This window comes from Apostichopus japonicus, chromosome 9 (assembly GCF_037975245.1).
Source record: "Apostichopus japonicus isolate 1M-3 chromosome 9, ASM3797524v1, whole genome shotgun sequence".
Lineage (NCBI taxonomy): Eukaryota > Metazoa > Echinodermata > Holothuroidea > Aspidochirotida > Stichopodidae > Apostichopus > Apostichopus japonicus.
The window spans coordinates 10,122,234-10,145,641 of NC_092569.1; the positions used below are offsets into that span (position 1 = coordinate 10,122,234).

The 23,408-nt window shown below is 36.6% G+C and overlaps 1 protein-coding gene across 3 annotated transcripts in view; it reads right to left on the reverse strand.

The window, feature by feature from the left end:
- Positions 1-7,246: 7,246 nt before the first annotated feature.
- The window catches only part of LOC139974322 (uncharacterized), a 41,296-nt gene continuing 25,134 nt past the window's right edge, over positions 7,247-23,408 (reverse strand). For 2 of the 3 annotated variants that reach the window (XM_071981353.1, XM_071981352.1), the window contains exons 2-6: positions 21,652-21,903; positions 12,468-12,521; positions 11,858-11,953; positions 11,229-11,354; positions 7,247-8,370 (exon numbers count right to left, since the gene is read on the reverse strand). In XM_071981353.1, the coding sequence (XP_071837454.1) occupies positions 8,209-8,370; positions 11,229-11,354; positions 11,858-11,953; positions 12,468-12,521; positions 21,652-21,885 (672 nt within the window). In that variant the 5' untranslated portion in view covers positions 21,886-21,903 and the 3' untranslated portion in view covers positions 7,247-8,208. The remainder of the gene's footprint in view (positions 8,371-11,228; positions 11,355-11,857; positions 11,954-12,467; positions 12,522-21,651; positions 21,904-23,408) is intronic. The other variant, XM_071981354.1, reaches the window with a different exon arrangement.

Sequence of the window (23,408 nt, forward strand, 5' to 3'; positions counted from 1 at the left end):
TTTCGATAAAATATGATGTTTTTTATTTGTGATTTATTCTTTGAAAATATAAACTCAGGACCAGGAGAGTCTGGCCGATATATAGTAATACCATGTAACATTACAGTTATAATGAAATTTGCTCCAAATTTTGCTTTGCCAATATGTAATTCTTCATTTGATATCAGAGAGGAATAAGTCATTTGCGTTTCCAGGTTTAACAAATTTGCCGTTTCATCGTCAATTGTTGACTCTAATTTTCAGCTTGTTGGGTCTTAGGAAAAAAGGTACAAATGAAAGAGGGAGGGCGGAGGCTCCACATTTCATAGTCATTCGGGGAATTTCCTACATTCAGGGAAAAATGAATTCTTTGGGTGGACAACCTTCCCCCCACACCCCCACACTTTATAATTTTAAACAAGAAAAGAAAACGTATTTTTCAGCACATGCATGTGTTTAGAGCTACACACTTTCAATCTATTAATAGCCTATACCTCGCAGTGCACCATTTTACGTCCAAGGTTTTCTTTCTATAAACCCCCCTTACTTTAACGACACTCCTCCATATACAATCCTTTATTCGCATATGGCCGTTCCATAAGTGAGTAAAGCATACGTTTAGTTGGTTCTGTTCATGTAAAATAATTATTTTCATAAAAAAGAATCTTCCTTTGTTGCTTTCTATTTGGTATCGAACCAATCTGGTTTCACGTTGTATTGGTTAGTTCAGTATGTAGAGCACAAGGCACAAGGCTTATGGGCATCAGTATAATCTAAAACTGAAAAGACAAACATATTTGCATTGGCTTCAACGTGCCGCTCGGAAGCCTTATTTTGCGTGTAGAAAGGTGTACTTTGTAGTAAAGCGTTTCTATTGGACGATTTCTGTCGTATTTATTTCAGGTTTGGATGTAGTTTCGTTGTGACCAGGCAGCGTTAATGAACTTAACAGTTCTTCTAGTTAGATTTTTTACTATGACCAATCTCAATGCGAAATAATTGTGTAAAACGGTCTTAGTTTGGCAGTGAGTTCACGAACTTTTGTCTGGATCGGCTTTTGATCTCAATTTGTGTAGTCTCTTCCACCAGTTTCAGCATAGCTAGGCGTTAAAAGTAACGTTCGACTTTCGTCACGTTTATGATTATGAAAACTCGAACAAACCTATTACATGCCTATATGTTGTCTAAGCCAGCAACGGTTGGGTAGAATAGGGTTCGTTAACACAACAACGTGAAGAATACCAGTCAGAATACCAACACACTTAAGATGGCAAAAAAATCTCCTTAGTTATTTCTTAAGGCATTTTCCTACTGGCTATCAGTCATAATTTGCAAAGTATAGAACAATTTAAAAGTTTTGAGACAAGTTTGCTGTTGTTGCTACTAGGATTTTTGGAGATAAATGCTCCTACAACTTCAGATTTTCAGTGTTTCAAGTTTAAATTTCATACTGCAAAGAAACATGACTTTCCAATGCGCAATTACGTAGCACCATGTATCTGCCTAACTGCCTAACCATTGTTCATAGAAAGTATTGATGTTGCAGATCTATACGTTGGAGACTTGAACAACAATCATAGGTCTATTGGCGAGTGAAATTGGGCGAATAGATTTTTAGCCACGGTCGCCAAATAGCGAGTACTTTTAAAAATATTTGTCGAGGCATTAAAACATGATTTCTCATGGTACAATTCATGGATACTTTTCACACATAGTAAATGGATTTGCCATTTTGGGGTACAAGAATCCTATTGCTTGTGAGGTCAAATCTCCTTTTGGTCACCAGAGGTCAAACTCTGAAAAACCTATTGCATGATATCTAACGATGGAAATTGTGGATACATCGAATACTTGGTGTGTGGATTCATAACATTGAGTACAATACTCCTATTGTTTTTGGTGAAGGTGTGTATAGCCACGCAAAGTAGACTAACCTGTATTTATCATGCCATGCATAGTGGTAGTGTAACAGCTAGTTCTGGTTATACTAACAAGCAGAAGTCTAGTGCATTGAAGTCATCGAAACCATTATGCATTTTGCATTCTGGTTTACATTCATATTCTATTTTTAATGGTAATATAATTAGCCTTATACTTTTAAGCTCAATATACACTCTCGTGTTCATAATTTGCGTGTACCGAATTCTATATCTCCATTTTTTACTATCATTTTCCATTTTTAATGGTAAAATACTTAGTCTATTACTTTTAAGCTCAATATACGTTTTCGTATTTAAAAAAAAAACATCGTTTAGCGCTTGTTGTCATAGAATATGGTCCATTTTTTATTATCAAGATGCTACAAAGAAAAAAGTGTCGTATGTTTACATTTCCTTGCAGTATTATCATATATTAATTATAACATCGATCAAAACATGCCCATAAAAACGTTTGCCTACTGTGTTCCTGTCATACATGGATACTAATGTAAATAATGGTTGCCACAAAATCTTTTGCAGTTGATTAACTACACCGGCAGTGTCGACTCTTTCTCGATCAGGCGACGTGATAAAAGATGTAATGACCCTTTTTGAATAGAAATTTAAATTTACATAACAATACAAGCTGCATATAGAGTATTATAAATATACAAAAAGAACACGAAGACGTGGCATATGTTTTCTCTTCGTTTACAGATAAGTCTTAACTTATAAGGTTGCATGCACTCTGTGTTGCCGTTACCACGAGGTGGTTGACTAGTTTTGTATTCCATCCACGAAGAAATTATAATCCTCATGTTTTCATGGTAATCGCAACAGGAACTATCGACTTAGGCAGACCCTTCGGAACTTTGGAGATATAAAACTTCACAAACTGTTAGATTATGTTTTTTCTTTTGCAAGCACAACCTTTTCTTTTAAGCTCTTGGTATCTAGTATCGACATATCGTTAGGAACAATCCATTAACACGAGTCGTACTTTACTTATCCTTTCCGAAGACAAGGAGAATATAAAAGATGGTGATGGCGTGTGTGTGGTTAAAGTAGGACGCATTACCTATCCCACCAAATTATCCCGTGATGTGCATTTCATACTGGTAAACGTCAAACATGGTCAAATGTGTGCGTAAATGCGTTTCGCAAACTATTCCTTACCAATGTTGTAATAAGTTAAAACGTCAGACGTCTGAGGTCAAGAGTCATATAAACAAAACAGCACTCATCAAAATGACAAATATAGCCAGTAACCAAGACCGCAAAAGCATAGATAAACGCTTTCAGTGTAAAAAAAAAACGTGCTCTTTTGATCTTGAATACTCGTCAGCTCCGTTAACTCGATTACAATCGTAGTAACATTCAGGCCTACTTATTCAGCTACTTAGTTTGGCAGATACAATTAGCTAGTTTTAGCCTATAGCCTATAACAAGCCTATAGTTGGCCACTGCGTACTAAAATACATATAGCCTACTTAACCGCACTCGATGGAGTGTCACGAACCGTATGCACAACGACGTCGACAACCTGCGTTCTCATCCTTTCCATGATTCGTCATAAGTTGTTGCACAAACGGCATGTTATGAAGCTAAGCTAGCAATCGTACGTGACACGCGCTTCCTATAAATAATTATTAAACTGCCAATACACTGCGATAACGATATTTGTTTTTAAGGCCACTGCGCATCTGGCTGCCGTACCAAATATGAAAGTTTATATTGTCCATCAGTTAAGTTCGTCAATTGTATTAAAGTCCAGACATTGCATGGACAATAAACAAGAATCATCTTCCTGGTAACATTGTAGAAGAGCACTATTTTTGTTTTCCTGATAAAATATGTAAAAGAACATGTACAGAATTCAAACAGGAAACAAAATCTGCTGATAATATGATATCATTTGATAATGTTGAAACTGGGAAAACATTGCACCAGATCGCATCTAAGGACCTTCAATTGTTCAAAAATTTCTCAAAGGGAGGGAACCCTCCTCCCCTTACCCCTCTCCCCTATAAATCGCAACATGCCCGCCCCCTGCAAAGTCATGGCTACCTCGCTGCTTCAACTGACATGCTCTACCCACCATATGAAAACTGCTGTCTTAGCACATTGAATATTTTGTCTATGTGACCGCTTACATTTTGAGATAGTAGTTTAGTTTAACGCTCCACTAAACTTGGTATCTTCCAGCTTCACCCATGAACTTCTAAAATGCCTTAAAATCACCTTCACTCCTCTCGACGTATTGACCATCAGTAGTTTATGTCAGCCTGTTCAATATCCAAGCATAGAAAAGAATTATGTATGACTGAAAATATATAACAAAAGTAACTTCAGTAGGTAGTCCATTTAGAACTATTTAACGACGGGTAACTTTCCAGGCTGATCGAAATATTACTGTAGTATGATAACTACAGTGTATTAATTATTGTAAAATGCCAAAGGTTACGAGATAATAGGAAGTCAAATGACAAATTGATCAACATGCTGCGGAAAAGCTTTCAACAATCAAATGCATTTTGAGTATTACGGTATTTTTGTAATTATAATACAGACGGACTTCAATTTGTTCGGTAGGCTATATGTACCTGGGCTAAGGTTGTACCTGCGTGGTTTACGAGTTCATAGGGTCAGAGGTCAATTGTCAAACATACTAAAACAGCTCTTTAGCGCATATTTAAATGACAAACTGGCCACACGGTATCGATATTTCAGTACCCGAAGAAGTCCATATTGAATGATGTGTTAGTTTGTGGTAATGATGTCCCATAAGCTGTGTGTATAGTATCTAACGGGGATGATTAAATTGGGGGGGGGGGGGGGAATGGGGTGCTTCACACTTCCATAATCAGTCGGAGAATTTTGTCAAACTTGAAAGGTATTTATTTGCACAACCTTACTTTAATACCTTATTAAAGACCCAATGTATACATTAAATATGCCTCAGAATGCACTATTTGATCTCTTAACTGTTTTTAATTTTCTTCCGAGGTGAAAGCCAAATTCGAAAACGAATCCAAAGACCACACAGCCATCCCCTGATTCGTAAAAATAAGTGGTTCCGTCTACGCCTTTTTAACAAATTATCAGGCCTCTATCTAAGTCGGTGAAGGAAAAATTTGGAATGTACACAACCACCCTGTGCACTACACTGATATGACTATGTGTATGAACATTGTTCCCCTACTCCTCCTTCTCCTCCTCCTCCTCCTCCTCCTCCTCCTCCTCCTCCTCCTCCTCCTCCTCCTCGTCATCATCATTCTTATTCTTGAAATAGTATGGATTTTGCCAAAGCCAAAACACGCCGTCAGAAAGAAGGTGAGCTCCTGTCAAAGATTTCTACTTTGGAACAGGAGTTGTATATTCCGACAAAGCTGTTATTCGCTCACAATTAAAGAAAGCCAACAATGAGCTACTAGGATATTTATAATTATTTAAGCTTCAGGGGACATTCGTTAGGTCAAGGGCTAGATGGGTTGAGGGGAGGGGACAGTGGCGGAGCTAGGGGTATTGGTCAGGAGGGGCGAGAATGGTCTGTAGGGGCGCTTCCGACACTATCTAAGCGGAGCGCCACTACAGGTTGGCGCGTAGCGTACAGACATTTTTTGAGTAAAGATACTCCCTAGATCGCCGGAAATGACCCTTTCCGGGCCTGGCTAATTTGCAGATAAACAAAGAATAAATAGGTGTCATCGCTAAATTACACCAACAAAATATGACAAATGTCAATAGGTATATGAGAGCGCAATAAAAAAGTCAATAATCGCGAATAAGTAAAAAGTGGTAAAGAGCTGAAAAGGGCGCCAGCAGTACATTTGAGTCCGTCAGGGGGGGGGGGGGCATCCGCCCCCTGACTGTATGGACGCTCCGCCACTGGGAGGGGGGAATACCAAGTATTTTTTAGGCAGTAAACAGGTAGTAGCATCAATAGTAAAGAATACAATTTTTCAAAGCCTCGCGCTTTCTCAGCTAATAGGTCTATATTTGTGTCTAATTCTTCCAAATCCGCCAAAAAGCTTCATTAAAGAAGTTGAACACATCATCTTTGCAATCCAGACAAAGTTAAACGTTCATCGATAATAAATTGTTAGGTGAGGGGGGTTTAAAGGTACACCTCACATTAAAAGTTTTGTTAAAAGTCTGAATTGCACCTGGGTCCGCCGTTATACAAATGATATTTTTCGATTATAATCGTAACCAATGCATTCATGCAGGCGAAGAGTGTGTGTGTGTGCTTCTTACGAGAATGTTGCTATTCAAGCAACAAGAAAATTATAATAGGAAGGTAAAAAAGAAAGAAATTATATCACGTATACATAAATTTAATCGTTCTTCAAGAAATTCTTGTAGCTTAAATAGTATACAGCTTCTGTGATACATTTCCTAGAGTATTAAAGGAGGTTTTATTCAGTCAAAATTAAGCAACCATATATTGAGTGCGGGACAAAATGTTTAGAACTGATGGGTCTTCAATCAATAGCGTAGATTTACTTGTTATCTTTATATGATAACAGTTACATTACATATAGATATATATCTTAAAACATCAACGAGGAATGGTACATAAATACAATTTGGTTATTTGTAAGCAGCGATGTTTAACGTTCTACGACATATCAACATTAATTTTGTGACGACAGTTTCAAGTAAAAATGAAAATTAATTGAGAGAGTAAACGCAATCACATAGTTTAACAAAAGGTAAATTAAGTAAAATATGTTTGTCAGTAAGAAATGAAAAGAACATGCAATGTTTTGTACTTGAAGTTATTAGAATTGACAAACGTTTCAATTTACATTAATAATCGGACTTGGTGTGATAAGACGTCCTCAAAATCCATTTAAAAGATTCTCTGGAGCCAAAGTTATCACTTAGCAAACTAACTGAAAAATTTCGAATATTTAGTCGCAAACCACATCCTCATAGCATCTTGTATCGCAAAGATATTAAGTTTTCAAATTTTCTGATATTTTGTAAGTGCATCTGGCAACAGCAACAGATGATGGCATTAAGGTACTTCAGCCGAAAATGTCTTTTTGCTTTATAAATTGTCCATCATCATATCCACAAAGGAACATAATATTTCTTCAAAAAGATACATTTTTTCGAATTTTAACTACAGAGAACTTGGACAGTCAATTTTTCCAGAAGTAATAACCAGAAGAAATAGTATGAAAATATGTGTTACTATAATTGCGCAACGTTTCTATCGAGGGCGCTATCATATTGGTCCTAACAGAGATGTAGATACGACTGCATATAACGCGCTTGTTCTTTGCTGTTTACATATATCTCTAATGATTTTGTGAAGCGCTTTAGTTAACCCTTTTTGACTATTTTTCCTTGTTCTGAACACAAAGCATGTAATGTGGTTCAGTCTGCAAGTAAAGAACGTACCAAAATATTCTCAGTTATTTTAGAGACTGCAACTTATGAAGTTTTGCAGTACTAGAAAGGACCGATATGACAGCGCCCTCTGTTAATTTAGGGCGTGGCTGAAGATCCCATTTGGTAAGTGTAACTTAAGTGACGACACACTTAAACAAAGATTCAGTATTTTCACTTTATACCTTTTTGTGTATAGTTATTTGTTCTGAACGCATGGAATGTACCGGGTTCAATCTTCGAACAAAGAACGTGTCAAAATACGTTGTACACACGTTACACGCCTTTCAGAACTCAAAAGTATAAACACTACATGTACACCCAATGGTACTTTCATACAATTAACATAATAACACGGTTTGTTATATCTCCCGTCACCGATTATACAATGATATCATTGTCATTTCCCTGCTTGTGTATTCTTTGCTATAAATACAAACATAAAATACAGAGCTGCATTTAAAAAAGACAACGGCTTGGAAAAATTGTTGAACCATTCTACAGAAACTATACTACGGTCTAATAGAAATTGCCAATATATAAGTCTGTACCAATTTGTAAATCGCATCGAAGAATCCGACGTAAACAGGGATACTAATAACAGTTGAATATGCCCAAACCCTCTTGACCCTCCCCTTCCCCTTCCCCTATTTCGAAATGCTGACAATAACTGCAGTTTCGTTGTTAATGAGCTAATAATATCAATTTTATGAGAAAAGCATTACAACTGTTAGCAAGCTGATTTATTGGAAACTTATTAATTCTACATTGGGCTGCTTACATTGGTATAACCATATATTGAATGTGAGCACGGATTGACATAAGAGTATAATGCAAAATTTAAGAAGTAATCAATAGTTTGTTTCTTTCTGTGTAAATGCGGATATTACGTTTGTTTTCCAAATTGTTCTTAGATTTTAGGCTGAGCAACAGCGAACTGGTAGGCCGGAGGGTCATCATTAACACTGCCAACGTTGACTGGAGCTGGTTGCATGGCCATATTTACTACACCTGTATATGGACTTGCTCCATAAGCCTGCCCTGGCGGCATTGCGTGAGGTGGATAAGTAATCTGTAAGGAAAATTAAATTATTAAATTATAATTAAGGAAAACACACCCTCAAAGGGAAACACACCCTCAAGAAACCGGGAAAAACCACAACAAACAACAGGCACATCAGTGGGTTCAGCTGATCTCATTCAAACTTGTCGGTGTATGATCAATATTAGGTAATCACTATTACACACAGAGTTTGAGACACATGAAGCTTTTTAATGACCACTTTTATGTATTATAGTTAATACACTTTAATCCTTCTTTCAAACAATTCATTCCTTTCTGGTATGACACTTTCATATAATTGGGCATATATACAATAGCCAAAATATGATGTAATATTTCATCAATGTTATAATTTGCATCACTTTTGCTAAGCTTAAAAACCAGACACCGAAATAAAGCCGGTAATGAATACAGCCAGTTTTGATCCATTGGCTTCTATTGTGACCTATACGTGTTTTGCATTAATTATTGTTTCGGTTATTTGACCTCTGTGGTTTGGCCATGGACGTCATAAATCACACAAATTGACCTCTGATCACGTGATCTTTGGCATTAATGCGTTATAAATGCGCAGAGTCTGATACACCTCATGGTTTGAGGGCTTCAACAACTTTTTTTCGTTTTGGTATATAATTATCATGGCCAAAATGGTTATTTGACTTTGACATCTGACCTATTATGGCATAATAAGTCACATGACACACTACGTCCGAAACGGAAATACACACCTACAGCTTGATGTCTGTCGGGTTTACGGTTAAGGAGTATTTTAAGAAACGCTTTTCGCATAAATTTCGCGTGAATCGTCACAAAATATGCAACATCACGTGAAAAAACACAGGTAAATCGCCAGCTTCCTGCTCATCGGTGTTGAGGTTTGGTAGACGTTGTATAGTACTCTGGTTTTGATGTCATTTTCATATTAGCAACTGTTATTTTCGTATTTCTAACCTTTACCACACAAAAACCACCGAAACAGATCAAGTACTGCATCATACATGCGGGCATTTACCTTCATCGTTTAAATTCATTGGCTTCGCGGACTAGATTACCACATACCGCTGTCATCCTTATTGAACGTCTGATATCCCACCCTGATTTGTAACATCTGGTCTATGAATATTCAGTTATGATGTTAACGGTAATGGGGCAAAAATATAAATGCAGATACACCCACAAAGGGTGACGTTTTGGCTATACATTTTAATGTAAGGAGTGAAAGACCCAGTATTGCTGACACGTGTACACTTTGCAACGCAAACTATTCGAATATGTTACATGAATACCTCCTCACTGACTAGTCCTTCTCTATAATGTTGGGTGTACATACTGATGGATTGACGAATACTCGAAAGACATTCAGCAAATTTAAACGGGAAAAACATCGTTCATTATTTGACAAAAAACAACAACATATAATAACTCATTAAATACTTATACAATCTCGTTGGCCTATACAGACTGATAGTTTGAGCTCTCATGATTGGCATGTGTGTTGTGGCATAAACATGAACTATAGAACTGCAAGTTTAAGAGAAATCGATTACATGTCGCTTGGCCAGTGGCGGCGGAACCAGGGGGGTTTGGGGGGCTCAGCCCCCCAATGAAAAAGTTGAGGGGGCAAATGCATGATAAGCCCCCCCCCAATATTTACCAAGGCTCCGAACGTGCATCTGCCCATTTTTTAATGCATACTTGTCGATCTGTCCGATGCACACGTATACTATATGGGTGTAATAATTAAATATGATAATTGATTGTCTGTATCATGCCTCATCGAAAAAATAAATAAATAATTTAAATAAGAGGGTAATAAGCTAAACGCTACACTCATCAACATTTGCGTTTACACTACGAGTACACGCAAGGCGTGGAACATGGCTTTATGTTTAAACGCAATCAATTATTAAACGAACAAAAACACAATATTAGCATTTCACCTGTGCTGTAAAGGGTACATGCATTCATGACATGATGACAGTGCTAGGTGATAGAAATTTGTTGGCAGCTGCACATGGTTTTGGAATTACCCATTTGTTGACATTAAGAAATGCTTTCTGTTTTTTTCTTATGACATTTATTTAATTCAGGGGCAGGTCCGGCGAACGGACCAATATTCACGACGCAAAAAAGAAAAGAAAAGAAAGTAGGACTAAAAAATGGAAAACAAAAAATCTCGGAGGTATATGTTTCAATAATTTTCAATAATGATGACGGCAAGTAGGCTAAATGTGACTACTCTAGCATGGCAGGGGTTTTGTTTTCAAGCTCGGGAAGTGCCATTTCCTGCAATCTGGGAGGCGTATTTTCAAAATCTTCTCCATTACGCTACGCGCCAACTATGGTGGCGCGTAGCGTAGTTTGACCTACCAAACGTCCCCCCGATAATTATGATAGTTGGCCACACTCTGAACCGCCGTACCAATCAAAAATAGCTTCCGACGCCCTTGTAATTATTGCGTTTAATTGCAAGTAGTAATTTACTACACTCAAAAACGTCTTTGCGAGTACACGTCGAGTAATAGCTTCTCTCTTAAAACACCATCGAATATACAAATTACAATGTTTTTACAGATTTTTACGTGCAATCTGCAGGCTTGAGAGTCTCAAGCCTGCAATTTCTCAGATTGCACGTAAAAATCTGTAAAAACATTGAGACCCATGTTTTAGGGCTAGGTATTTGCAGCATAAAACACTGGGGAAGTGCCGTTTCCGGCCATCTGTGGGGTTTAAAAAACCCAAAATTTTCTTGTACGCTCCGCGCCAACCGATGGTGGCGCTCCGCTTAGATAGTCTCCACATATTAGCCCCCCAATCATTTTCCCGTTCCGCCGCGCCTGCGCTTGGCAGTAAGGTTGGAAACTTACCAGTTGCTGTTGTGGTACCCCATCTGAGAGAGCAACACACGTGAAACTAGCCCCGATTATGCAAAACAAGAGTTGCAGTCCATACAAAAGGCAACTTATGGTGAACAAGACGAATGCACCAACATCCTAGTAAAATTGAGAAACGAAAAGGCAAATATGAACTACTAGGCATGTATCAACCTGCAAAATTTTGTAATATGTAATCACCAGTTTCATCATAAATCACACGGCGAACATATTTGGTCTTAATTAACCTTTTTACCAAACAAACGCCAATGTTTTAGTTTAAGCATTAAATTTCGCGTAAAGCCTTATACATATCAACTTTAAGATGTTTCGTAGCGATGCTTCACCATAATTTATGTTAACTTAGAGGAATGTGAACAATAAATACTATTTCTTTGGCATTATTGAATCATATTGATCTGACATATTCTCATGCAAGAATGAACACAACTTTCTCTTTCCTTATAAAACGAGACGATGCCGTAGTGGAGGATCCCTCTGTACACTATATAGTATAACTCATGCAAAATGATGTCAATGATAGCCTTTTGTTTAAAACAAAAAGTGATGTTCTTATGTTTTTCATTTTTATGAATAATATATCTTATTTTATTGGTTCTTACATAGTATCGAAAATATGCAGCATGAGTCGCCTGATAACCACAGCATAACACACATAGTAGTGTTGCATTGATGGCAAGAACCATAAAAGTGATGACCTGTGAAAAGTAAAATAATATACGCAAAGACAATAATGATATTGTTGATCTTAGACCCGTGTTGACTTTTGCTCTGATAACTGATAATGTTTTAGCTTAATGTTTGAATGCAAGATATTTACGATTACTCCAAATAAGAAGTTACGAAGGAAACATTAAAATGTTTGCGAGGTAAGCTTTATATCAACTTTCCTAGGTATTTGCTATGGCAAGTGATTATAGAGGTTAGATTGAGTGCTGCCTCCCACAATTGACGTCAATAATGAAATCAGTAAATAAGAGAGTGTTGCTGAATCTTCACATTCATCTTCATTCATTTTATCATGTACCTCTCTATATTGTAATGTGCAACCATGCATATTGTACTATCAGTTGTAGCAATATACAAACAGACACGTCAGAGTATAACACCCACAACATTATTGATGTAACGCTGTCATGTAATTCCAAATGTTCATAAAATTATGACCACATCTGGTAGCTAACAACGTATTGGTCATAGGTGAACACTTACCATGCTTTTCTTTCGTGCACTGGCAAGTCCGAAAGATCCTATTATTATGGCTAACTTTAAAGAGTGAAAATCATAAGAAACAAAAAAAAAGTCAAATTGCAGTTATACCAAATTTTAACAATTGTTGGTCGACATGATAGGTGAAGCAAACCCATACTACCATCACTTCAGCCTCACAGGGCAGCAAAGCCCTTCCCGAAACTGTAACACTTGAAAGATATCATCGCCATTATAAGACTGCAGCAGGTGTTGTTAGGAGACAGTTTTGGCCATCATGTTTACTAAAGGGCATTTGCAGTTAGGGTAGGACATCGACCGTCTCAACTTCTGCCCCACTCTATTTATTTATATATATATATATATATATATATATATATATATATATATATATATATATATAATATATGTAAATATATATACATATATATGTATATATGCATATATATGTTGATACTAGATGAGAGTAGTGGAACACTAGTAGTTGTAACTCGGAGTTTCACGCTTTATAGCGATCTTCAGACAACTGGCACAGACATATATGCATATATATATATTTACATATATATATATATATATATATACATATATAATTGAAAACGTAATGAGAATGAAAATTCAGAACAGTGATAAAACTTCCAGCCTCCACCGGGATTCGAGCCCGGGCCTCCCGATTAATATGCGGAAACCCTAACCACTAGGCTATGGACGATTTCTGGGAAATCAATACAGCAAAAGTCTGAAAGCCAGATGCGATTCTTACTTTCTTCATAACAATCCAGACGTGTTGCGAGACTCTGCTGCTCATGAAAGTTAGGAGGTGGGTCTTGAAAGGAACGCACTAACAGTAACTCACGATTTTGTTGCCTGCCTTATAATTGTAATTGTTAGGCAATACTGTACACTGTGTAATACTACACTGTAGGCTAGCCTAGTAGGAACGGCCTTTTGCCTGGTATCACACACGGTAACGCTTGGGACTCGGAACTTTAGCCTAACCGCAGCCTAGCCAAAAAGTAAATGTCTTAAGTAAATGGTTGCCATCAGTAGAGTAAATGTATGATCATGTGGCTATTCCCTATGCTAAAATATCTTGCACTAGTTATGAATTAAAAGATTTTCTGAAGTGATCATAGTTGGCACTAAGAATAAAATTAAGAACTGACCAGAAGCTAAATTAATGTAACAGTAGCTCCCGGTTCCTGGAAATCTAGAGTCAACTTTAGGGGATAACTTTGGTTTTTGCTGCTTTTACCTTACAACTTGACTGTTTTCTTGTTTGTCCAAACATTTATGAAGTCTTACAAGTGCTAGATTTTCTTGTGATATAATATATTCTACTATTATTTTTCAAATTTGATAATATCTTATAAATAACCGGGAATTAAAAGTAACCAAAATTTCACCGCCAAGTCTCTTCCTGTAAAACCATGAAATGCTACTTACTTAGGCCTATGTGAGCATAAGTCAGTTTGTTAAACATGTGCAGCACTGCGAGTCTCGATCAACAGTCCTCAATATACAGATATATGGTTACAGGTGATGAAGGCTGATGTATCTAGTCATACGATATAAGAGCATGGTATCAGCCACTTCAAATAAAGGGTTTCTCAAATAGGTACCTTGAGCGACATCTCCCTCCTTACTTTATTAGGTCTGCTTGTACTAATCAAACCAAACCTGTGTTGAAAGCCATGTGAAGTCTTGAATTCTAAACCTTTCATATATAAGTGGATACATTATTTGCATAACGTATTAAGACACACTTTCCTAAAACGTTCTCCTTATCATGAGAAAAAAACTGTTAAGTTTATTGGTTCCAGGCGATGAGTCATCCTATACCAGGCACAGTAAACCTTTACTGCGTTCCCTGTCACAGAAAGGGCAAAGACAGCAGACAAGAAGCAGTCATGTGTCGCCAGAGATCATCATTTGTAAGCAAAGCGTCACAAAAGAGATCCGGGCCTTTGTTCATGATAAAGCATTTGCTAAATTTTGTGACTATGTTGTTGTAAAGAGTTTTCTTTTAACAGTCTATGTTATTTAGGCTGAAACTATGTGCGCAATTGTTTCCTAGCTTGAGTGGGGAGTTGAGGGGGTCAGCTGGAAAATGGTCTTATTCCTTAATTGATTTCAGCAAAAATATGTACTATGTTTGTCGTGTGACTAAGTAACTTTCAGTATCTTTGAGGCATCAGCATCAGTGATGACAAATACAGTGATTGATCTTTGATCAAGTTCGTTGTGTATAATTGAGTCTCTGTGTCTTTAGCTAACAATGTTAACTTCCAAATGTTTTCCCCTTGAGATGCATTCAAGAGATCATAGTGACATCGTGCATTTGAACACAAGTCACTTCATGCACAGTGTGGGATACTGTGAGATAAGTACACGTGTACTGTATAATACCGTGCGTACTAAACTTATTGTATGGTTTAAGCTGGCAAATAAACTTTGAACCTTACTTTGAAGGGTCTAAATTTAATTGAATGGTTATTAGGTGTGAGAAGGGGTTTACTGGGACATCCAGCCTCAAATAGCAAATGCTGCTTGATGGTAGTCATCATCAACCCAGAGGAAGCGGGACAGCCAGACCAGTCTGTGTATCGTCACGGGTAATGTAGGAGCAGGTTTGTGGTAGAGTGTAAAGGCCTAATTATCTTACAGAACTAGTTAAAATGTAACAAAGAGATTATAAATTAGGCTTTTGCATGGCAGATACTTGGATTTGAAGATTCATGTAATTGTGAAGCAATTCATTGGGCAATACCCCTCCCCACTACTACAAGCGTACACTGTAAACAATAGTTAGTCAATATGACTAAAAAAAATTAGTCACAACGATGTCTCTATCGACCAGTTTTTTCTAGTCATTTGACTATATAACATTAGTTTTCTGACTAATTAAATTGAGTTTTCTGACTAATTAAAATTAGTCCAACTACGATGCCTCTATCGACCAAAGCTTAGTCCAGTGACTAAAAATATTAGTCATTGCAACTGTGACTACTTATTTAGGTCACAAGACTAGTTTAAGATTAAGTACTGATTAGTTAAGAAATGAGATAGTGACACACATTGTAAGTTTCATGGTAATTTTTATTAACATTCAGTATTAATGCAAAATGTGACAAATAAACATTCCATTTAAGTCATCTCATAAAGAACAGTAACAAACACTAAAGGTTAAAGAACATTTGAAACTAAAATAAATATTTATGGGAAAATTGGGAAAACTTATTTTTACAAAATCTTTTCCCACAAAACATCTTGAGAATACTTATGGGATTTACTTTGAAATGCTCCTAAGCCATTAAGTTGGCAGTGTTCAACAGTTTTCAAACAATTAGACCCCCTGATGAACTATACCTACAATTTCTTAAAGACCCTCATTGTCCACTGACCATGCATCATTATGGGCTCCATCAGTTTCATAAAAAATAGCAGCATGGAAGAGATGTGGGCAGACAAAGGGAAAATTGCGAGTATGCAGCTCAAATATAAAAATAGAAGTTTAGCCAAATAAATTATCTTCATTAATATTTAAATATACATAACATATATTGAATATACACAAAATAATATATCATATTTATAAATTTATTTATAAAAATAATACCCCATGTCAAATCAAATGGTATAAAAAGGCCTTGAGTAGCTCTATATAACCTTAGCTGTTAAAAAGGGCCAGAAAATACCCTTATAATCATCATCTCGAATTAGGAGCTTGGAAGTGATATTATTATCAGTTTCTGACCATGGATGTGATGGTACAATATTAATGCAGAACATGTAAGTTGAATATGTTATTATCCTTGACGCAACATTAGGGTGGAACAGAAAACAAAGTAGTTAAAACATTTCTAGAAGTACTTTATCACAAACTAAAAGTTATGTCTTGAATGGTAGAAACAATGCTGAGCTACAGCTACATGTTCCCCAGGGGACATCCCATATCATTGCAGCCATGAAGCGGTGCAAATGCTATATTTTTGAATTACCTCCCAGGGTACCCTATACACCTGAGTAAAGAGCGGCAATTGAGATTAAGTGTCTTCATTAAAGATACATACGTATCGACCAGGTTGGTACATGAACCTACGATCATGGAATCATGTGTTCAGTGCCCCAACCATTCCGCCACAACTTCTCTATGTCTTTACGTTCTGTGGTTATTTCAGTGATTGCATAATGCGCACTATATATCACAGATTGTTCCTTATATGTAACTTAAGGTAGCATAAGCCCATTTAAAGCCCCATTGACTTACACACTAAATCACAAAAGTAATGTGGTCTCTAAGTCTAGATAGAAGTTTTCACTAGCTAAATGCTACCTATCACCGGATAGCTGACAAGTTGGCCTTTCATGGCACTAACAATTTTCTGTATCATGACCATGTAGATTTTTTGCTATTCGAGCCGGAAGTTTTCGTCACTTGTAAACAAACCTCTTCACTCAGAGGTAAACAATTTTCCTATGCTTCTCCTGGGAAGCCTAAAGGGGTCTAAAACTGCCTCAATTGACCCAATTTTCTCACCACATGTACATTTATGCTCTTCAACATGCAAGCAACAAAAAACTATATTATGATTGATAACAGGCCAAAAAAGATGTTCCCCGCTGCTTTTTGGCACTTTTTCTGAAGGAGAACAATCGAAGGGATGGATATAGACTCTAATATGAGTATGCCAACTTAAGTGAGAGATTAATTTTTTTTTCATACTAAAATGATACTTTTTATAGTCGTCACAATATAAACCACAACATATTTCAATGCAATTATCATTTTTGGTCCATAAAGATGTCTTTTCAGAGATTTCAGTATGCACTGTGCAGTGTGTAAATACACATATGAGCAATACTGTGTAAGCAGTAACCAGGTCTACGTCTGCAACAACATTTCCAGTCACCAATTTTGATAAACTTGACCAAGTTGGGTGCATTTATGATTCTTGCAGGTTTTATTGGTACCCGGATCACAGTCCACTTGGTCTGGCTTGCCATACCTGCAGCAACATCATCCAGAGAAGGGTCAGCTGGGAGGGCTTTTTCGTCTCTGGCTCTGAAATGTGATGAAATTGAAAACTACTTTTGTTTAGCTCAGTTGATTCCTCCCAAACTGACCTACAGGACATACCCCAATGTATTCCTGAACTGTTTGGAACATGTTAAACTGATATTACCTGTCACTTCAGTGCAACTGTTAAGTTACTTAGAATAAGAGAATTGAAGGTGTTCTTTGCCAAAACTGGATCATTGGGATTTGTAAACCACAGCCTAACTGTAACAGTATGTACAGTAGTCTAAAGGAAAGCTTACTGAAATGCTATCTAAATGCACAGTTCACCTCAATAACATATCCAGTCCATTTAAAGGTTTATCCATAGGTTGTTACAATGTATTAAAGACAGGTGTAGGGGACAAGAGGTAGATAGGGGGCATAATTTGTGATAAAACATTCAAATTTGTTGCTCGTCAAAGAACAACAACGTCAAATTACCTTATTCTCCATGGGTGGCAAGCACTGGTTCCTATAGTTACTACAGTAGATCTCCCATGGAAGTATCAGGATATCTATTTCTGCTGTCAGAGTTGTTTGGGAATTTGTTGTTACCTCATCCAACCAGTTGAGTCCATTGATACCACAACCATTCAAAGTATATAGATGTGAATGCTGAGGACTTGGCACATCAACTTTCTCTGAAAATTGACAAACAACAGAAAATTAATGATAGGCTGAGTAGGCTCAAAACCCCTTGATGCACATATGCAGGAGAAGAAAATGCATACCTTTGTGGATTATTGCTAAATAAGACTCAAAACATTCTCTGTCCAGGATATTAGCACTCAGCAGCCACTCCACTTAGGATACAGAACCCTACAACATTGGGCTACAGCTGGTGTAGACTTGGTCTAGGAACTTTAGGAAGTAGGATACTAACATTGCGCCACTATGAACCTGAGGTCTGGGCCTAAGCTAACAACATTATGGGTATTTCATGCATTGAAACTGAGTTTTTGTTCTTAGTTAAACACCAGGTTCTTCCAACTTTATCAAAAATAACCTAAAATATGAGTACCATGTACTTTGTACCATGTACTAGAGCAGAAGGTAAGTACCACTCCGAAGATCTTCAGTTCAGAGTGCACGAAATGCAGACCGGGTTGGTGGTCGACGAAGTGTCTAGAAACTTGACGTATGCTAGCCTACACCACAGGCACTCGTAACATTATAGAATATAGGCCTAGTATACTAGCTAATAATACACATTTATATAAAATATGTCATATAAGTGTGTATTACTGCTTCTATAGTACTATACATCTACGAGCGCATGTGGGCTACACTAGGTAGACTAAACTCCTAGCCTAGCTTCGTCCTAGCGTTAGCCACATTTTTGCTTGCTATGGCCTAACGTTATAATTTTACCCATACTTTCCAGCCAAACATATCGCGGATATTCAAACCTTCTTTGAACATTATGTCAATTGTGTCAATAATTATTTATTAGAATTTCAGTTGTGATTGAACTTACCTAACTGACCACATTTTGAAACTGCTTCTGACAATTTCTTAAATGATTAAGAATCTTCTTATTTTTTTGATGGCCCTGTTCTATCTGCAGTTAGGTAATGGCCGCAATGTACGACGTACGACGTACCAGGTACGTGCATACAGTATACATGTAATCGCCGGCCGTCGTCTGAATTTTTGATCTCTGATCAGCTGAGCACACGGTATTCTACGGTACGATGATTGGATAAAAATAATGACGTCATTGGTCAAAGCTGAAGGTTATAGAAAGTAAACAAACAGAAGACTAGAATATTTTCGTCACCCTTACATACATGACATGCATAGTGAGTGTCAACAAAGTTCGTACAAATTTATGTGACTAATTTATGTTAGTCGAACGACCATGCAAATTGGTCTGCAACTAACGAATTGGTAATGACTAGCTAACTCTAGTCACTGTGACTAGATTTTTGCCATTCGTGACTAACTAATGTTTACAGTGTACTGGTTGCATGTCCCATTATAACTTGATCTGCGTCATATACCAGAGCCATTAAGTTGATTGTAAACTTTGTAATATACGTCTAGGACTAGGGAGGTTTTGTGCTTGCCATCAAGGCATATATTGGTGAAAGGCCCCTCTCTGCAATTAAGAAAGTTTGGAAATATGCATGCACAGATTGCAACAACTTTCCTGAAAACACTTTGTTTCCTTCAGCATTCCACAACTTTGAGGTAAAATATCAGTGCCACAATCGCCCCCCCCCCCCCGGAAAAAAAACATGCAAAGGTTTCCAAATCAAGGTCACAACTTATAGGAAACGTTTTGTATGGTTAGTAGGCCATACATCAGCCTACATGATCTTAGATTTTAGCTCTACAAACCATATTATATTGAAAAATAGAGACAGAGGATAGACTACATCACCCATATTATTTGTTGTAGACCTGGAAATGTTTGACCATTGGGCTTGCCTGTCTCATGGTAACATTACGTTAAAAGATTGGGTAAAACTTTCGCATGAGTCGACGGAGAAGTTATTAATTTTTAGGGTTTGGGACCACTTTCCATGTTTGCAAATATCTCTCAAAAGTAATATGACGGAAAGATATTTTTATGTTAACAATGTAGCGTATTACTACCAATGTATGTACACTAATAACAATGTAGCGCTACGTACATATAGCACGTTCTCAACGCAGGGAGTACTCAATTCATGCTCAGATACCCGTAGTTGCCCTATCATAACAGAGTTTTCACGAAATTAAAACATTTTCTAATGTATGGTTCTCGTGACTGTTGGTTTGTAATGATATTTATTTTTGAAATATTTTTCACTTTCCTCTGACCGATTCTTTAATAAATTCTTCAAGTTAAATGTGTCATGATTGTGAACTACCTGCCAGTGCTGGGACGTTAATATCAACGAACTGCAGTACTACAGTTATAACAATATTTAAAGAGTTTCAAGAAATACGGCTTTTGATTCTATAAAATGATGTAACCGAAGTTTCATCGATGAGGATTAAATTAATGCTAGATCTAACCCACGTCTGTCCTTCGGCCGTTTGATGAAAATGATAGCATATGGCTTGCCTAGGCTGCTTATAGCTAGTTTATATAGTTAGGTCTTTTTCGTAGTGACTATCTTTTCAGTTAAGTTTCAGTTTCCTTTATTCCAGTATAAATAGCAAATTTAATTTATAACTAAGAGAGTATAACAAGTTATGATACATAAATTACAACAAATGAAAAGCGATTAAAAGCAATATAGAAACCATTGAAAAGGTTAGTAACACAATCGACGGTGTTCAAAATGTTAGTCAACTAGGAATAATAAGGAAATATCAATAAAGATCATTCAAATCAAATCATTTAAAATACCGTTTTGAATAAAAATAGATGCACTGTATACAAAAGAAGTTTTGGAAATTTGAACCATATATTTTGGTTTTATTGCCTAATTTTGTAAATTATAGTTAGTTTGTAGACAAAGATATTCCATGCATAACATATCTAATTTTAGCTGAACAGTATACGCAAATTAAAGTACATTAAACAAGTAATATGAGAAGTACAACATTAATAACTTCAGCCTTTGTCATTTTGTGAGTTATCATAATTATATAACATCGAAGCCCTGATCGTTACAGATTGTCTTGTAAACGAATGTTGATCGGCACTATTTTATCATAGACTGTACGCTAAACTTAGAATGAGATACCAAACAAATGTGTAACTTAAACGAATGGGAACTTCCCTTACATATTTTTTTTAATAGTTTTCTTATCATTTTAGTGGCATTCATTAGTAGTACTTATGGTTAAATGATGTAATAAAATTAATTTATATTTAATACCATATAAGTATGTACCCTAAATGATTGTAATATGAGGATGTTTCATGTTCCATTAAATATTTTTTATTGCTGCCCACAGAATTTTTCTTCCCAGTGGAATTGAACATCGTCGTACAGTTTACAGTAAACAGCGTCGTACAAGTGAACTCAACTAAAACATATTCAACTCATTTCATTGGGATAAAAGCTGTTATAAAGAATCTTACAATTATCAAAAATTAAAATACTTAATACAAACTAAGAATATTGGCGGTAAACCGAAGAAACGAGTTACTTGAATTAGGTGATATTTTAAAAGTGCACTTACCACACCATTCCAGATTCCCCAGTGACCATATAGCAAACCGTAGGGCCGCAAAACAATTACTAAACAAATGGAGAAAACAATTTGAGCACAGCCACAAGCAATAATTAAGCTTCCCATGGCACGGCGAGGTCCTGATCCTTTAAGGTTACCAACATTTTGAGGGACCTGTTGTTGTACCATGACAACGGGTTGATAATTCAAAGGAAAGCCTTGTTGATTGGGTAATTGAGCCATGTTCGTAGTACAACCGTTCTATGTAAAGAAAGATAATGGGTCACTGAATCAAACTTTGAAAAATCATGGACATTTAAATGTAATTGGTCGTACATGTATAACTTTTCAATGTACGTCTAAACACATATTATACAGCTAACGCTTAGTAATACTACAGTACTAAACCTTGGGCATAGTTTCCACAAGGATTCGACTGGCCACCGTTCCATGCATGAGAGTGAGGTAATACTTATGCTGACATTCATACTGCAATATATTGTATTGTGTTTCATATATATATATATTTACTCGCGGGGATAAACTACGGTTGCTGGTTGCACCGGTGTCGATCATTGCTTGTGTTATACCCCGGGTACTTTATCATGCGATAAACGCATGTTAAACCGTTGATTAACCCCTCATTAGTATACTCTACGCTGCCATCGAAGATCATCAAAACAATACAGTTTTGCTTTCATGGCGTAATCTGATACTTAAATACTGTATATTTTAACGATGTTTATTATTTACACCTTTTCAGCAGTTTCTGAAAAGCGAGAAACCTATTTCAGGTATTTGATCTTGAATTTAAAGTACCTGAACTAGAATTTTCAGAAATCTCCAATTCAATTTCAGCTTTCTCAATATCCATTTAAACTTTCTCGAACTCATTTCCATACTTCAAATTCAATTTGGGAAATCTGAATAGAAATTCAGATATCTCGAATGCACCGTGACATTCTCCCATTCAATTTGAAATATCTGAAATAAGGCACAGTTTTCGATACTTGGTTTGCATGAACCTCAGATCCAGTAGGCTTACACTTAAAGAGAAGTTCTTGACTGAACTTGTGAACTATTCGGATTAAAGTGAGCACAGCACTGTCTATCCATACCTAGGTACCAGAGTTACAACTGACAATCAGTTTGTCACACGCTCGTTATGGCCTCACTGCTGATTTCCTTTTTACTTTGACCATTGAACTATAACTTTTTGACGTAATCACTTACGGAGGTATTTCGTTCAATAACCAAGCATGGGCCAAATACCTTTCTAATCCACAAAAGTTACCTACTTGTGATAAAATGTGGGCTATTTGCGCAGAATTTACATTAGTCAATATTTTTCAAGCGCGATATAGTACTGTTTATTCCATCTTTCAATTTCATCTGTTCACTTCATCTGTTGATCAGTAACTAATGCATATATTTCAGATTGGATTATTGTTCATTAAACACTGGATTGTTTCTTACAAAACAGATTGTACACTTAAATATGCTGCCAGTAAATATGCTTTTAGTAACTTTGGTAAGTTGCTGAACAGTCATTCCACATTTTCAAGTATAACTCTCCCTGTGATATTTGTGCAAGGAGTTGCAGATCGAGTCCTGTATTATTGTTTACTTCAACATTTAGATCGTATAAAATGGTTGGAGATCAACATGCTTGTATTGAGTTGTGCTCCTTTTGGTCAAAACTGTAAGAACTTAACACATCGTCCCTAGTGTATAGATGTCGGCAACTGGTCACTGGAACAACAATA